Here is an 18,393-nt window from a genome sequence, read left to right on the forward strand (position 1 = left end):
CAGGGGTAAGAGATTGTGGATACCATATCCTGACAATGCATGAGGATGCTTCCCTTTGAAGCTGCACTGTTCTTTTTCACAATTAATATCTTTTTCATCTTACATTGCTTTTAGGTGGTTCGCTACTTGGCTGGATGTGGGTTGCAGAGTTGTCCTTTGTTGATTTGTAAAGGCTACCCAGACATCGGATGGAATCCAGTTGAAGGAGAGCGATATTTGGATTTTCTTCGTTTTGCTGTTTTTTGCAATGGTAGAGTAGAAGCCTAAGCATTTTATAACTTCCTACACTATCCAAATAAGATTGTAATTTAAAATAGTAATACAGGCCAGCTTGGTAAGCTACTATGCATTAAAAGAACCTGCAGAAAGAGTAGAATTATTCAAGACACACATTAACTTGTATGACTTGTGAAATGGGTGTCTAGGCATTCACCTAATGTGAGCCTGTACCCCATTTTTTGGATCCAGCATTGTTTTTTGAAATATCCACATCTCCTTTGGAAGTAGAGCAGAGAATCCCAAATTTTTTTGTGATAAATTCATGGTAGATACAGAGCCAAACCCCTATCTGTTTATGAAGATTTAGATAGTCCAGGTTTAGTGTTCAAATAATTATATTGGTCTCCTCATTAACCCTGGCACTTGACTGAATATTTACTAAAATTCAGTAGTTTCAGTGATGCTTTAAATATCCTTTACTAGATAGTTAATTCCTTGGCTCTAACTTTGAATTAAAATGTGTTTGATTTTATTTTTTTTAAATTTCATTGCAGTAATAGTATGTGTGTTTATGTAAATCTGTTGTGATATTTAAACTGTTTTGTAGTAAAAAGTATCTATGCCTTCTGCTCTTTTGTGTACCTTTTTCTGATTATATTTCAGAACTCTTTTTGCTATAATCTTGTATCTTGGTATTTGTTCTGTGTGGTAGGAGAGAGTGTGGAGGAGAATGCTAATGTTGTGGTCAGACTGCTTATTCGCCGGCCTGAATGTTTTGGTCCTGCTCTAAGAGGAGAAGGAGGCAATGGGCTGCTTGCTGCCATGGAGGAGGCAATACAAATATCAGAAGACCGAACAAGAGATGGACCTTCCCCAAGTAATGGATCTAGTAAGACCCTGTAGGTGCAGCAGAATTGCTTACATTGTCATGGTATTTGTTTATTTGTTTTGTAACTTAGATGTGAAATGACTTTTTTGTTTTAACACGTGAATTATCAGTTAATTCTTCCTTGGATTCTGTGTCAGACAGAGATTTATCTTTTGCTAAATTGTACCTCCTCTGCACTTTTAAGTACAGTAATTTCTCGATTCTAAGCTGGATGTCCGGGGTGTCAGCAACGTTTCATTTTTGCTCCATAAGTAAGCCACACTGGATTATAAACCGCACTTTTGTTCGCAGCGAGGATCCGTGTGCAACTTTCACAAAGTTGCCAATTAGTAACAGAACCGCGGGATCGCGGGGTTTACTGGCTCGGCTCAGGGCCGTGTGGGCTCAGTGCGGGGCTTACCCAGCACTGCCGGGGCCATGCGGGCACCGCTCGGCGCGGGGCTGCTGTGGGTTTGCACTTCTGGGTTTGAAAATTTCTGAAATTCGTTCGTATATTGGCTACTCCGGAATATACGCCACACTTCAGTGTTCGGACCAAAATTTTAGTCAAAATGGTGCGGCTTATAATCGTGAAACTACTGTAACTCTCTGTAAGTATTAAACCATCTCTAGAATTCTGTTTGTTCTTTTCCATTCCATTAAGAGTTAGTCCACTGATGCAAAATGAGACAAATAAATGGTACCAGTGGTTACAATGGAGATATTGGTACAATGTTTTAGGGACAAAATATATTGTGGTTTATTCTGCTGTAAATAATTTGTTAACAGATTTTCTTTATTTATTACTGTGGTTAAAAACGTTTTTTGGGGAATTTTTTTTTTTTATTATTTTAATCTTTTATTTTCTGTAACTTCTAACTAATTGCAGTGAAATAGAAGAACAAGAGGATGACACTATTCACATGGGAAATGCAATCATGACTTTTTATGCTGCCTTGATTGATCTCTTAGGACGTTGTGCCCCTGAAATGCATGTAAGTTTTATGTCTTCCTACACTGCAAGGTAAAGGCACAATTGTTTTACTCATCACTGGTTTGCCATTAATTTTTTTCTCAGTATCATGTTATCAGATACTAAAGCAGTGGTATGGATACATAGTATCTTAGTCGACATAATGTCTCATTCTGCAGATTGGAAGAGGTAAAAAGATGCTCAGAAGCTGTTCTTTTTTAACAGAATTGATTCCCTTGAACCGTCCATTGTGACAACAGAATTTCTCAAATGTCCCTATTTGCTGGGATGGTGTAGAGTGATATGTTTTTTATAAACTAAGGTTTTATTCTTCATATCCTTGTCTTAAACTGTCTTTTAAAGTTGCATGTAAAAACGTAAATATTATAGGGCATTCTTTTAAAAAAGAGTGATAAGCATTATACTTGGACATGCACGTCAATATCTCAAAATCTATTCAAACTGACAAACCTTCTCAAAGGAAAGATGCCTCTATTTCAGGCGTAAAAACTTTACCTCTTGTTTTGTAAGAGATTGAAACTATTCAAAAATATTTATTGTTTATGATTCAATATACATTATTATTCTTCAGGAATTTGGTTATACATAGTTTCTCATTTCACCCTGAAATGTCCCCTGATTAATATATATATTAATATATATTAGTACAGATCAGTATCAGATTTGTGCAGGGCTTCATAAGTGAGAGAGGAGAGAAATACCTGGTTAATAAGGTCAGTGTATGAATACCTGATTCGTTTGAATTTAAAAATTGTCTTGTTTTCTCCCTGTCTTGCTACCTTTTTTAAAAAACAAAACAAACAATTGAAATACTTGAAAGTATCTAATTTGACCAGGATAGAACCCCTAATTTTTTCAGTCTGAAAATCTGTTTTGTTTCCCCCCGCCATTCCTCTCACCATATGCTGCTACATTTTAAGGTTTTGTTCACAGGCTTTACCTGATTTCTGTTCTGAAAATGAACTTTGTTTTATTTAATAAGCAAACATGTAAATTTTAGACTCAGTACATTTGCATCCTTACTACAGCAAATCAATGCAGATTGCATGAAATTTACATTGTTAATTATAAGGCAAATTTGGGAGCAGTTGTTCTTTTGTACAGAAGATAAAAATAAGATTTTGCTGAATTTTTATTTGTCTTTTTATTAGCTAATCCATGCTGGTAAAGGGGAAGCCATTAGAATCAGATCAATTCTACGGTCTTTGATTCCACTTGAAGATTTGGTGGGAGTAATTAGTATTGCTTTCCACATGCCAACCATAGCAAAAGGTAAGATTTTTCTACATTTTTTCTCCCATCCTATTCTTATGGTTTGTAATTTATTGACATATCAACACTCATACTTTTTTTCAGCATTTAAAATATTATAAAAATTCAATTATTTATAGTGTAATTTAAAAGATCATGTGTATCTCATATATGTTTCAAAAATCTTTTGCATGCTGTAGTCAACAATTCTGTGTACTCCTAAATCAATGGTATAAATCCTGTTAAATTGAATTATGAAAATCTATTACAAGTTTGAAAAGAAGTTTTAAAATGCATGCTTTCTGGTTTTAGTACTATTTTAAAATACAGTTCTCAATAACACAATCCTTAGCTCTTGCTTTTCTAACCCTATCAATTGTTTCTAGCAGATCTTACTAAGACACCAGAGTTGTTCTCCAGCAACTGTGGTGAAGAGATAGGTGTGACATACATGGGCAAATGCATTTCTTTCCAATAGGTTACAGTAGAAGAGATAAAAAGATCAATCAGTCTATTTTACTATTACTTATGTTCCAAACAGGGATAGACCTATATCAGTCTATTTTACTATTACTTATGTTCCAAACAGGGATAGACCTATAAGTGAGATGTCAGTAGCAAACTGCATCTCGTAGATACAGAAGTGCTTGTTTACCTTCCAACATGAAAGTACCAGAATTTTAAAATATTTCAATGAATTCCTTTCAGATATCCTGAAATTTTTGAGATAAATAGGAGTTTTTAGCACATTCTTAATTCTTTGTCATATGTTAGAGATATGCTCCCCAATGCTGCACTTCCAGGATTTCTGATGTAGCATTTTTGTAATTTTTACTTTCCATCTGCTTCTGCTGAGAACTAGGAAGAACTGAAAAGCATGCAGGGACTTTGAGATGTCTGTGTAGAAATTGTCTTAGGCATTCTTTCTCATTTAACTGCAAATATATTTCCTTTGTGTAACAGAAATGTGGGGAATATGCCTTAACAGATATTCAAAAGCTCTGACAAGTAGCAGCATGACTGCCTAGTCTACTGATGAAGGAGGATCCCTGTCACTGAAGTCTTATTTCTTCCTTTTAGATGGTACTGTGGTGGAACCTGACATGTCTGCGGGGTTTTGCCCAGATCACAAGGCAGCCATGGTTTTGTTCCTTGACAGGGTCTATGGAATTGAGGACCAGGATTTTCTTCTACACCTTCTTGAAGTTGGCTTTCTGCCAGACCTCCGTGCTGCTGCCTCATTAGATACGGTAAGGGTTTCAGTCTGTTTTATTTTGGTTCTCTTACCTTATTGAACACTACAGCATTTTTCATTCCTCAAAAAAACATTTTTTATGTCTTCACATCTTCTGCGTTTCTCAAATCCTGACTGAAGTGCATGTTGCTTCTGAGCTTTGATAATACTTGAAGATGCATAATCTACTGTAATGCTCACTTTTTAAAACCTTGCACTGATACCCTTATCTATAAAAGATGTAATGCCTTTCCCCAGGAGACTTTCTGCACTTCTGCTATGGAAGCAACATCAGATGAGCTGTCAGTAAAGCAGCTGGGAAGAAGTGACTGGGAACCTCTTTCCAGAGATAGACAGAAAGTGTTCATCTCTGTGCATTTGTTAGGGACGCCTACGCTTATTTAGAAATGGACTACTATTTTAGTTCCTCCTCAATTTTGCTGCCATTTTTTCCCCCCCGTGAGTCTTATTTCCATCTAATTTCTTTTATCTGTCTTGCTCCAGAAAGCTTAGAAATAGAGAACTGTTATGAGGGCTAAGACATTAAATTTGGTTTTCCTATTTGGCCTTTTATGACAACAATTTTTCTGGAAATAATGTTGCTGTTATTTAGGATCACAGAATCATACGATTGTTAAGGTCAGAAAAGACCTCTAAGATTATGAAGTCCATCTGTCAACCTAGCACCGCCACCATATTCACCATTCAACCATATCCTCAAGTGCTACGTCCACTTTTTGGAATATATATGTGTATATATATTTTTTTAACATTTCCAAAATTATGACTCCACTACATCCTGGCAACCTGTTCCAAAGCTTGACATCCCTTTCTGTGAAGATTTTTTTTCCTGATATATAATCTAAACCTTTCCTTGTGCAACTTGCAGCCATGTCCTCCTGTTCTGTCTCGTTACTTGTGAGAATGGACTGACATGTACTACAGCCTCCTTCCAGGCACTTTTGGAGTGTGATAAGGTCTCTTCTGAGCCTCCTTTTCTCCAGGCTAAACAGCCCCAGCTCCCTCAGCTGCTCCTCACAGGACTTGCACTCCAGACCCTTCACCAGCTCCATTGCCCTTTTCTGGACACACTCCAGCACCTCTGTGTCCTTCCTAAAGGGAGGCGGCCCAGAGCTGGAGATTGGAGATGCAACCTCACCAGTGCTGAGTACAGGGATCACTGTCCTGCTGGCCACACTATTGCAGATACAAACCAGGATGTCATCAATCTTCTTGGCTACCTGTGCACAAGTTCATGTTCAGCTCTTGACCAATATCCCCAGGTCCTTTTCTGCCAGATATTTAAGAAAGAGTAGGTGAGGATTTTTAACTCACATGGAACTTGGCCTTGTTCATAGCAAAAAGGTTCTGACTTGTATTACCTGATTTTGGAGAGTTCTGTTCAGCAACTGTAACATTCTTCAATATAATCTTGAAAATTATTTGTTTTTGAATGGCCATGTTTACAGTTTTTGTTCATTAAAAACAAAACAAAAGTTTTCTATGAGACTTTAAAAGCAGCAGAAGGAGGTAGGCATCTAGCTCCAGTAAGTATCATATCCTCATTTCTGTGTTTTGGAAATTACCCCCTTTATATCTGCAGAACAAAAACAACAATTTATTTTCATTTGTAACTACACTGATAAGACAAATCTAATTTCTGTCCTGTTTAATTTTTAGGCTGCTTTAAGTGCTACAGATATGGCTTTGGCTCTGAACCGATACCTTTGCACAGCAGTCTTGCCTCTCTTGACCAGATGTGCTCCTCTGTTTGCTGGCACGGAGCACCACGCTTCCCTCATCGATTCCTTATTGCACACTGTGTACAGACTCTCAAAGGGATGCTCTCTTACCAAAGCTCAGCGAGATTCTATTGAAGAGTGTTTGCTCTCTATCTGTGGGTAAGAAAATACTCCTGGCTGTACAGGAATGCTAAGTGATGAAGTAATCTGTGATATAGGAATATAGGAATGCAGAAATATGCCACCAGTAATATAATCAAGATATTTTTCCCCCACTGGATAACTGTGATAGTTTTTAAGATAATGTATTCAATTTGCAGCTTTATTAATCACCAGTCATTCCTCAGTTCTTATTCATTCCTCAGTTATTCTACCATCATCAAATCTTTTAAATTAAAACCTTGGTGATTAACTAAGAGGATGCAAAAAGACAAAGATCTGGAATTGTGGAGTTATACATACACTGAATTGCCATTTAAATAATTCTATTTGAGGTTTATTTATGGTGTGTTCCATTTGAAATCCTAATCAATGACTAGTATTGTTATGTCTCTTTATTGAATAGCTTTGGGACAGATTTTGTGTGTCGACAGGGTCAAAATCAGTTGATTATTATGCAATTTTCATAAATCCCCAGGGTCAATTATGAAAAGCTGCAAATTCAAGTTCTAATTACAGTTAACATTTAGGCTTTCAGTTCACCAGAGGATTTGGTTTGGTTCTTTTTTTTTAGTATTTCACCATGACTTATTTTTTTAGTAGTGTGGAAATGTGCTGAGAAATTACAGACATTTATATTATAATACTGTAAAGAATGTGTAAAAAATATATCACCTTCAATGGTATTTTATATGACTATTTAGTATGTATATATTGCATTGATAGTAACTGATAAAATTGACCAGATTTTACTATTTATCTGGAAAGCTTTAATATCCATGCTCTTCAAAAATTCATGCTGTAACAATTTCTTCTGTCCTTCCAGTTGGTGCCCACTGCTGTGTCTTGTTTAGCACTTCTAAAGAGATAGTGCTCTTACGTCTTCATTAATTTCTAAGACATTTTAAGAGTCATTGAGATACATTACAAGAAATTGACATTATATCCTTTTCTCATGGGCACGGTGATCCTAATACACCTAATCAAAAATCAGTATTTATTTTCCTGCTTTTCTCTGTAGATCAGATGTTTTCTTGGTTTCTTTGAAGCATTTGATTTGCAGCTTGTTTAGTATATTTTCTTTGGTATACACTTGTTTGCTTTCCTCTGGACCCCTAGTGCCCTAGTGCCACAAGTAAAATCTTATTATTTTATGCATTTAAATAATTTTAACAGCATAAAACTGATATGTTGCTTTAATGTATTGATCAATTATTTACACTAAACTGTGCTGGTACACCCTTTTGAAATGTTTTGTCTGCTTCTAGGCAGTTGCGTCCTTCCATGATGCAGCATTTACTGAGGAGATTAGTGTTTGATGTACCTCTGCTAAATGAACATGCAAAGATGCCTCTCAAGGTAAAAGTACATAAATATTAGTATTCAACAACATTCTTTATAACAGAATGCAACAGAAAATAGGTACATGGAGAAGACTCTCTGTAATCTTTGTTATGTTATGTTATTTCCACTCTGCAGTAATCTAAGACCATAGCTTTTAAGGATAAATGGTTGCTTTGGGAGAAATTCAGTCTAATGTACATCCATCCATATGGAGTTATTCCTTTAATTATTTCCTGTTTGTGTCAGCCCATGTGAAAACAGAATAGAAAAAACCTTGGGAGCAGGGTGCAGAATCTAGTGCACAAAGCATAACAATTTACTGTTTGTATGTACCCTTACTTTTCACCTCTGCTTTGGTTTTCCTTGCTCTTGGAAAAAACACTCTCTTTCTGTTGGTGCCTAGAAATCTGTTACATAATGCTTAGTAGTAATGTTGCATTTTGTTTTCAGCTCCCAAAAATTTAGCTGTATCTTTTTATTCTGGCTCCAAATGCGTAAGAAAAATTTTTGGTTTTTTCCTTTTGGAGCTGACACATTCCTTAAAGATTCCTGATATTATCATCAGTTTTAATAAACATTTGGTTCCACACCTTCACTACTGTTTTTCAGCAGTCCTTTTCAATGCTTTCCCCCCATACATTTGAATTAGATAGTTAATATTTTCTTATTTAATATATTTTTATTATTTAAGAACACATCAGCACATCTACAACTCTAATATAAGAAGAGGAATTTAAATTATTAATCTCAAAGCCAGGGACTGCTGCTGAATTCATAATTTGGTTATGCCCCAAACCCCCTAGAAATCCTCAATCCAACTAAAGATTCTGCCATTCTTCCGTGTTTGTGTGAGAAAAGCAGTTGATAATTTAGTGTACTAATCTCAAGGTGACCCTTCTAATGCATTATGACAAATAGGAACTTGGTGCTTCCTGTATGGCTGTAGTGCTTCGAGGTTTGTTTCTTTTGGGGAGGAAGAAACAAACCCTGTTCCTGGACCTCTGTTCATGAAAAAGAACAGATTTTATGATACCAGAAGTCATGACTGCAGTGAGCTGCCCTCAGTAAGGAAATAAGTAAGAAAATAATAATTAGATCCTTTTGGCTAGTCAGGCTTTGTGAGAATACAGATGTGAAGAGAACCATGCCATTAGCACAGACAAAGGATTTTGCCCATTGACACCTGAAAGACTAATAGGAGTTTATGAAGGAATTGAACTCTTTAAATGAAAATAGACCTATAACTTTTTAAAGGTTTCACTGTCAGTAAACTGATTTCTAGTGATTTCACAAGGGACTCCTACCCCTATCTGCTGTGTTTCTGTTTTAAAAGTATTGTATTGTATTGTGCAAGCCAGTTATAGTAATGTAAAGAGGTAGCTCTAAGTTAATCAGGCATCTGAAAATGTAATTTTGAATGGGAAGAGAGAAGAAAATAATGAAGGCGAATCAGAATACAGGGCTGTCTACTGTGAATACATTTGCTGGTTTCTACAGTCAAAAATTGCCTCAGGTTTTAAGCAGTATGCAAATTCAAATCTGTTATGCTGTTCCTGTATTCCATGTAGTTCAGACATTTTGGAATAAGACTGCCTTGTTTTTATTTCCTCTTAAATAATATTCAGTGCTCCATCAAGGATTTCTCGAAGAATTAATGTACCTTTACTCTCTTGACTAGGTTTAAAAACATATTCGTATATCTTATTGTTCACATGTTTTCCAAAAGCAAACCTGTCGGCCATTAAGTAATTGAATATTCCGTGGTTCAACAAAAATGATAAAACTTCTATCTTTTTACATCTTATATGCATCTAAGTTCTTCTCTGCATTTTTTCTTTAATCATCCATCAATTTAAATAATAAATATATATTAACAGATTATTTAAATATAAAGACATACAAATATACTACATGTATTGTTTTGGTATTTTTTTCCTGATCCGTTGAAATTGTAAAAGGACAATGCGGTATCAAGATTATATTTTTGGCTATCAAAATCCTTGCTTCTACATATCAGCTGTGGGTTGGGTTTTTTTTGGTTGGTATTTTTGTTTGTTTGGGTTTTTTTTGTTTGGTTTTTTAAATTGTTTTGGTTTTTTTTAAATTCCTGTCTTTATGCACATATAGACGTTTATGTTATAAATGTCTGCATTTTTCGATATTGACGCTTTTCCCGACTGGAAAAAAGGAAATTGTCAGCTCTCTACTCACTGTGACTTGCAATATTTTCCAAAAAACTTTGCAAAATGGTATTGAAACAAAGATGAAAAAACTGCTCATTCTGGGTGTATATGCACCAGTGATTTAAAAAACACATATGCAACATGGCTTATTGATAAAAGTATAGAAATTTTTCTGGCAGCATCTGTGTAATATTTGCGTGCCAGAATGGAAGAACCTCAGCAGTTATATTTCTATTTGCTTTCAAAATATGTTCTGTTTCAGTTGCTGACAAATCATTATGAAAGATGCTGGAAGTATTATTGTTTGCCGAGTGGATGGGGTAACTTCGGTGCTGCCTCAGAAGAAGAACTTCATTTATCCAGAAAGTTGTTCTGGGGTATTTTTGATGCTTTATCTCAAAAGGTAAGTACTTTTAGTATCTGTCTCTTACTTTAAAATCCTTACTATATAATCTTTTTTCTTTCATGTGGAATTTTTACCAGTTTATATCAACACTGTATCATCCACTTTGAAGGGAAAAAATACAGGCTTTAGTAAATTCTATAGCTTCTAGTGTAATGTAGGTATAACATTTTATCTCCTAATTAAAAACTTATAACACTAAAGCAATAATTTTGAGGTGTATCTGTACAGATCTGTACTTCTCTGTTTAGTTGTACTTTCAGCACCCTTGAATCAATTCTGTGTTAAAGAGAGTTTAATAATATGTCTTGGTATGTATTTGTTGTTCATTCTGTGACTATTTTTAATAAACCTGCTCAGAATTTTATGAGTTTGATTTCACATCTAAGTGTTAAGGAATGCTGTGTGTATTGCTCTGCTGGGCTCTCTTCCCAGCATCTGAAAAGTGTTTAGCATTGCTACCAGTGAGGTCAACACTTTTCCCACTTGGGCAAGATTAGGACTTGCATCTAACTTTCTGCTTTGGACAGTCAGTTTTCTGCATTTTCAGAACAAAAATTCATTTTCACACTGAGTACAAAAGCCATTCTCTGTCTACTTGGTTTCACTTGTGATGTTGGAAGTTCCCATTCACTGCTCACTTTCTGTCCCCTGTGTGCTCCACAGAAGTATGAACAAGAACTGTTCAAATTGGCTTTGCCGTGTCTGAGTGCAGTTGCAGGGGCCTTACCTCCAGATTATATGGAATCAAATTATGTTAATATGATGGAAAAACAATCTTCAATGGATTCAGATGGGAACTTTAATCCTCAACCTGTTGATACCTCAAAGTAAGGAATTACTTTGTTGCACTTGGGATTTTTTTTATCATGAATGTGTAAAAGAGTGGGGACTGTTGTTTGGTGTGATGTGAACTTAAAGCATCTCTTCTGAATGCTTACTTTATAGATCTTAACTTTTTTTATTTATATATTTATTTTAAATCAAGTAAAGCAATAACTAGCAAGTTATATCATTAATTTCTTGGTCAACTTAGAATATTTTTAATGCATTTTTACCCAGAAAATAGATCTATCCAATTGTCTTTGCATGTCTGCTGTGAACAAAGCAGCATGCTCTTAGGAGCTGAAAAAGTAGACAAGTCTACATCATCCCTGTCATTATTAACATACATCAAGAAATTAATTCCAATTTGTGTGAAGGACGGTGTACCTACAGAAAATTGTTTGATGGTGCCTTCATATAATCTTTTTTACTATTACTAATGGGAATTGGGCAGAATAAGCTTCATTCTCTCTAAGCAGTCAGGCTCTGGCCCTGCTTTTTAAATATATTAGCCAGACAAAGCACGTATTTGAATGGAAATTTTCTGCCCAGATTTTTGACTACAGCATGTGTGCCATTTCTCTTTGTATAGCAGAGTCTGACAGAAGCATGGCTATGCACTATATCATTAAAAATTCCTGTTGTAAAACATTTGCTTCACTTGCCCCCGTGAGCTTTCTGCTGTATGAATATTCAGCACACAGGATGCTGTCAGGAGGTTGACACCTTCCTTACAGCATGCTTGTACATACATGTGTGCATATCTAAATACTGCACTAGAAGTCATAATCCATCTGGAGAATAGAAAGGACATTAGTGACCATTTAAATGAATTTTTTCTAAGATGTAGTTAAAATTTATGAAGGTTTAACAAAATTTCTTAAGAATGTTGTATTATCATTTATCTGAGTATTTATCTGGTGTCATTCCAGAAAAAAAATGTAGATAGCTTGTATAGATTTGAAAAAAACAGAAAATGTTACTTAATATTATGAAATTATATGTCACTTCATTGCTATAGGGGTCAAGAATTCTGTGTTGTTTCAAGACAAAGACAGAACTGCTGTCGTCATTGTAACCTCCAAATTTTCCTACCTTCTTTTAACATACAAATCCAGCTTTGCATTGCTTACTAGTACTGGACCTATTTGTATGAATTTATTTCAAGTATTATGGTGTTAATAGGGTTCCCCTCAAAATACAGTCTTTCAAACAAAAAAAACAATCTGCTGACAGTGCTGGATGCATGTTTTCTAACCTTTGTGTGTCTATCAGACTCTTGCAAACTGTTATTCTGACATGGTTTGGTTTTACATTTCTGTTTTTTCCACCTTAAGACTGAAAATCCAGACTTATATTTCACAGTAGATGGCACTCTAACACTGCTTGGTACTGAAATTCTTTATATTAGGAGGGAAGACACTACTATTTCATCAGTGATCAAAAGTAGTTATTCCCTTTCATTTGTAGCAAAGCTGATGAAGTAGACAACTGATATTTGATAAAATTTTTATTAATACATAAAATAATGTTTCAAAAAGGACTGTTAGCACACTTAGTTTATAGGTATAGACTGTGCAATAGGTTACTATCATATATCTGAAACTATAGGTTGTAGTTGTGGCTTTAATACTAACAAAATGCAGGACAAAAAGCAGTAGTGCTTGATCTCATTATTGATTTTTCCCTGCACACATTTCAAACTACAGCTGTAGTTGTCATCCAGTGCCTGTGAAATAATTCAGGCATCTTCCTTGATTTAATTTGGCCTTGAAGCAAACTTTGTGAGAGTAGAAGAGCATAGAAAAAGGTTGTATGCATTATTTATTATTTATTTTGAAGTGTTCTTTACAAAAAAAGCATTAAATTTTAGCCTGTATGGTATAATGCTGATTTTCTTTTCACTTTCAGTATTACGATCCCTGAAAAGCTAGAATATTTCATTAACAAATATGCAGAACATGCTCATGACAAATGGTCAATGGAAAAGGTAAAATCTAAATCCCTCTTAAAGAAAAATAATATTTTTTTATTTGAATCAATTTAATCTTTGGAATTTTTTATTCTGAATGTTATTATTTTTCACAGTGCTCCAAGTTGCTATGTAGGTAAAATATAGACATACTATTTTTTCGAAACATATTCTGGGAAAAGTTATCTAATTGCATATGAGTATTTTAAAAGAGTGTTTAATAATTTCATAATTGTTATTGCTGACTTTTGAGTAAATATACTTGCTAGTTGTTTAGAAGTTTTATGAACCTGAATTTCCTTTTTATTTAATCAAATAAACTTTTTAGCCTTATTCCTTTGTGCATTTTGTTTTGCAGTGTTCAAAATTAGTTTCTCAACTGTAGCACAGTATTTTATTTTATAAAAATATTTGAAAAAAAATGTATTGGTAAGGTTGCTTTGGTAATTGTTACTTTGCAAAAAGATGGCATGCTACATGAAACTTTAAGGGAACATCTCTTTAGAAGCATTAGTCAGTTACTTTTTTACAATAAAAATTATTTTTCATAATTTTTTGTTTGCCCATTTTATCCTTATTGCTGTTTTCAGTTTGCCAATGGATGGACCTATGGTGAAACATTTTCTGAATCTGCAAAAGTGCAACCATTAATGAAACAATATAAGTTACTGTCTGAAAAGGTAAGGGATTTGTTTATGCTTGTTTCAGGATTGCTGAAATATCACTGAAAATATTTTGTCTTCTTATCGTTTTACAAAAAAAAAAGTTACACTATATCAAGTAAGGTGTGGTTGTTGCCTTCCTCAAAATCCTGAAAATGTATAGAAGGGTTTTATTGTATAATAAATAGGCCACTCAAACTTTTTCCCACATAGCTGAAACTACATGGCATAACTTATAGTGAAATGTAAGTGTGATATTGCCACTCCGTTTTTGCAGGAGGGTCATACAAGAACACCTTGCTTAGTGAAGACTTAGGTTTAGGCTTTGTCTGGTCTCCAGCAAAAATCCACGAAGATGACATCTGCAGAACTTGATATAAATGAAGCAATGCTGAAGGAACTGTGTTTGTTGAGGCTAAAGAAGACAAAGTTGCTGGAGATAGGGTCTTGGTTTCCTGGTTCCTAAGCATTAGTTACAGAGAAGATGGATGTATTCTCTTCACAGGGGTGCACAGTGACAGGACAGGAGGCAATGGGTGTAAGCTTCTTTAGCAGAAATGCTTTCTGAAAATCCTTCTTATCTTGACAGCTTAAACAGTGAAATAACTTGCCCAAAGAGGTGGTGAAATCACCTGCATGTTGAAGGCATGACACAGCAAGACCTAGATAACCTAATCTTGATAGCCCAGTTAAGTACCTTATCTGACCCAACAGATGGTAGAGGCTGAAGATATCCAGATTTCTTGTCCAATACAGATTTGTTTGATTCTATGATTGTGGTTTTTTTCATTCATGTAGCAGATAAGACTCAGTGTTACTTCTGATAAATTCTGCTCCACCCTTAATTTCCTGTCTGAGAATGCTGTTAACATGCTGTATCACTGAGATCATCAGCTTCCTGCAGGGCCAGAATTCTTCTCCCTGCCTCTGAAATGATAAATAAACTTTTAAATACCTATATGATTTATTTGCATCATTTCAATAACCCTGAGCCATAATGGTTGAATTAATCACATTTAATTGCATCTCACTATAACCAGGGAAAAAGTCCAATAGTTACTTTTTGCTTGGTACAGCTACATAATAAACAAGCTAATTATTGCATTTTCTTTCTTCTAGGAGAAAGAAATTTATCGATGGCCAATCAAAGAATCACTAAAAACCATGCTGGCATGGGGATGGCGAATTGAAAGAACGCGGGAAGGAGATTCCATGGCACTGTATAACCGGACACGCCGCATATCTCAAACCAGCCAAGTAAGCCACTTTCCTAAAAACTTTGTGTTGGTCTCTATTAATAATAACTGCCTTTTGAAAGGAAGCCTTGAACTTTTAGGGTTCTGTATGCTCATATATGTGCATATGAAAATAGTATCACACATAGGAAGAAAACCTGGACACTGTTCTTTTAAAAGCAAGAGGTGTCTGCTACTGTAAAATCCATAGAGGAAAGCCTGTCAATGCCCCTTTTCTAGCCACACTTCTTGTGTCAGTGGCTTGTAATCCAGGGTACCTCTACCACTTTTTATCTTCTTTTGACCATTTGTGTCAGTGTAATGAGCAAACCTCTCTAACAAATTTATTTTCAGCAAGAAGAAAGAATAAAAAATGGTGATATTTTCTGGGTAGGGAGGAGGGACAGATAAAGGTAAAGGATAGCTATTTAAAGGTTCCAGTCTTAAAAGTAAATACAGGGTTGAAAAGCTAAATAAAAAGTTTGATTTTTACCTGAATTCACCTTAGAGTAGATTTTGTGAGATTTTGCCTGCTGAGAAAAAAAGAATTTCTAATCTAATGCAGAGATTTAATAATGACTTTACCCTCATCCACAAATGGTTCAAACCCTAAATGAGTTCAAGTGAAATTAGTATTAAAATTAAAAGGATTTGTGTCTGATGGCCATCTGTCTTGGGGAACAAACTCTGTTGCCCTTTCCCTAATTTTCACTGAAGTTTACCACCCCTGACATATTTTCAACTGGGCCACAAAAGATCCTTTTTCTCTCTCGAGATCTACAAGTGACTTTTTCTTTAAATTTCTTAACTATTTTCAGTATCTTATTGACGTTAACTTTTTCATTTTAAATGCTTGCATAACTCCACTGTTTTGCACATTTTTCATTCAGATCTCTGTAGATACAGCCCATGGTTACACTCCTCGAGCAATTGACATGAGCAATGTCACCCTCTCCAGAGACTTGCATGTAAGTCAGGAACACTAAAATGCTTATGGTTTGTTTTGCAGTCTAATTTTCTCTGCTTTGCTAGTTTATTTTAAACAATCTGGTATCAAATATTACCTGTTTTGATATACTTTGGATTTGGTGGGGACTTTTTGGTCTTTTTCATTATTGCTCTTTGATCCTCTGATTCTTAAAAGAAATGGTTCATGCTGAAAACCTTCAAAATTTTCTTTAGTCCCGGATTAATTTTTTTAACATTTGTCATTTTGAAAAGAATCCTGTTTAGAAGAGCTACCAGCATCAAATATTTCTGTTTCCCATTCATTTTTCCACCATCTTTCCAAAGCATATTGTCAATGCTCTTTTTTTTCTCTAAACCGAAGGAATAATAATCAGAAACAATTAAGTATTGTGAGAATAAAGAATGAAGTAATTGGGAGTAGGATTTTGGTGGATGTGTCGGTAGGTTGCTGTTATTTGGACCTGTATGTTTTAGTTGATAATCTGTTTGTGTCATTAGATAGGATTTTTTTCATGGTGTTTGCTGGAGTATGGTGCTAGGTTTTACCATCTACTAATTCCTTGTGAGTATAATTGCAATGTAATGTAGGCATATCCTAAAGAGCTTCCTATTATATCTATGTACTATCTATATACTAAATACTATATACTATCTGTATACTAAATGTAGGCATATACAAAATAGCTTTCAATTAGTTACCATGAGTGTTTGTACCAGTCTAGTGATGGCAACATAGTGTTCAAAGCTGATATAGCAGAGTCCTGAAACACAGGCTTAACTTTGCCCCATACTGATCTTTGCCACAGTGCAAACAAGCAGTGATAGTAAATTATTGACTAACAGTTCAGTATATACTCTACTGTACCTCTAAACAAATTCTCATATTGGATTTCCACTCCTTGATTTCTGTCTTGCTGTTTCCAGTTTCACAGTTCTAGCAGTTTTAGATTACTGACTAGCATTAAAAGAATTTTCTGCCAACTAAATGTCAGTACATTGCTGATCATTCCAAAAAGTTCATAAAACTGATAATTGAATAACTGCATCTGCCATTACATTCTTATTTCAAATTGATGACAAAGATTCCTTACAAATAGGGCATTGAATGCTTGTATAAACTCAGTATTGTTGAAAGACTTCACAGACTTTGTTTAATGCTCAGGAAACAGCTCATGATGTGCACATCATCACAGTATTAGGATGCAGTAAAGCAAGCCTAGCTAAAAGTAACTATCCTGTCACAAGTCACATAGAAAGGGTATTGCAACTTCTGTTAGTCCCTCGCTTATTTTTTTAATGCTGTGTAACCTCTATCTCGTGTCATTACTTGTATTTCCTTTGTAGCCTTTAGCTATAAGGCAGAACTTGTTGCTTTATGATTCATTTACCCTATGGAGAGAGGTCTTCTTTTAAAACTAGTTTCAGAATCTGTTATTTAAAAGCTAAACAAATTTAATTAAAATGCAATTTCAGCTATTAATTGTCCCAATACAGGTATTGAGGAAATATTTAAACATGTTGGGTTTTAATGAGAGCTGAGTTTTAAAAACTAACTATGTGTAATTTCGAACATTTTAGAAAATGTTTAATATCTTTCAAATTGGAGTTCAGGGTTAGCTAGCAAGAATCATGACCATGTCTTAAAGTGTAAGTCTGCAAAATAGTCCTCATTTTGGTCTTAAATTACCTGGTCACATCCTAGCTTCATGAGCAGCTAGGTCTTGCTCTAAAAACATCTTCCTAGCACTCTGCTTTGCTAGGTGCTATGAAAACACAGACTACTGCATCCTTTTGAGGTCCTAATTGGGATTGTCAGAATACCAGCATCAGAGTGTGACAGAAGACATCTACCTTAAAGAACAGAAATGTATCATAATTGATTCACTGGAAAAAAATTATGAAACAAATTGGCTTGTGAACGGATAAGATATAGCTGAAAAGTTTCTGAATTCATGAGTATTCTCACAAATAAAGAAATTGGTATTGAGAAATACTCATTACTCAAAATAATTACTAAATATGAGGTTTATGTAAGTTCATGAAAGAAATGTAAAGAGAAATCTGCAGTTAATTCCACTACCCTGTACAGTTAAAGAGAGTACACAACCAGGAGGATAGTAGATATGGGTTTAAAAAGTTGTTTCATGTTGGAATACTTCCTACTAAGTAAACACTGGAGAGCTTGTCTGTTTGGCTTGGTTTGGGGTCTAGCTTCTAGTTGACCAGCCTGAAGGAGTTTGTTTTATAGATATAGACTTATTTTTGCTCTAAAGTGGTTGGTGGTTTTAACAGTGTGATCACACAGATGAGCACAGTATCCACAGAGAATCCAT

At 35.0% G+C, this 18,393-nt stretch overlaps 1 protein-coding gene across 15 annotated transcripts in view; it reads left to right on the forward strand.

The window, feature by feature from the left end:
* RYR2 (ryanodine receptor 2) overlaps positions 1 to 18,393 on the forward strand; it is a 386,994-nt gene that overhangs the window by 268,642 nt on the left and 99,959 nt on the right. For all 15 annotated transcript variants that reach the window (XM_033055730.1, XM_033055733.1, XM_033055736.1 and 12 more), the window contains 13 exons: positions 115 to 250; positions 932 to 1,118; positions 1,977 to 2,082; positions 3,233 to 3,353; positions 4,413 to 4,582; positions 6,247 to 6,467; positions 7,736 to 7,826; positions 10,257 to 10,397; positions 11,064 to 11,227; positions 13,134 to 13,212; positions 13,785 to 13,874; positions 14,976 to 15,113; positions 15,982 to 16,059. In XM_033055730.1, coding sequence (XP_032911621.1) covers positions 115 to 250; positions 932 to 1,118; positions 1,977 to 2,082; positions 3,233 to 3,353; positions 4,413 to 4,582; positions 6,247 to 6,467; positions 7,736 to 7,826; positions 10,257 to 10,397; positions 11,064 to 11,227; positions 13,134 to 13,212; positions 13,785 to 13,874; positions 14,976 to 15,113; positions 15,982 to 16,059 — 1,722 coding nt within the window. The remainder of the gene's footprint in view (positions 1 to 114; positions 251 to 931; positions 1,119 to 1,976; positions 2,083 to 3,232; positions 3,354 to 4,412; positions 4,583 to 6,246; positions 6,468 to 7,735; positions 7,827 to 10,256; positions 10,398 to 11,063; positions 11,228 to 13,133; positions 13,213 to 13,784; positions 13,875 to 14,975; positions 15,114 to 15,981; positions 16,060 to 18,393) is intronic.

The sequence above is a fragment of the Catharus ustulatus genome, chromosome 3, assembly GCF_009819885.2.
Source record: "Catharus ustulatus isolate bCatUst1 chromosome 3, bCatUst1.pri.v2, whole genome shotgun sequence".
NCBI classification, from domain to species: domain Eukaryota; kingdom Metazoa; phylum Chordata; class Aves; order Passeriformes; family Turdidae; genus Catharus; species Catharus ustulatus.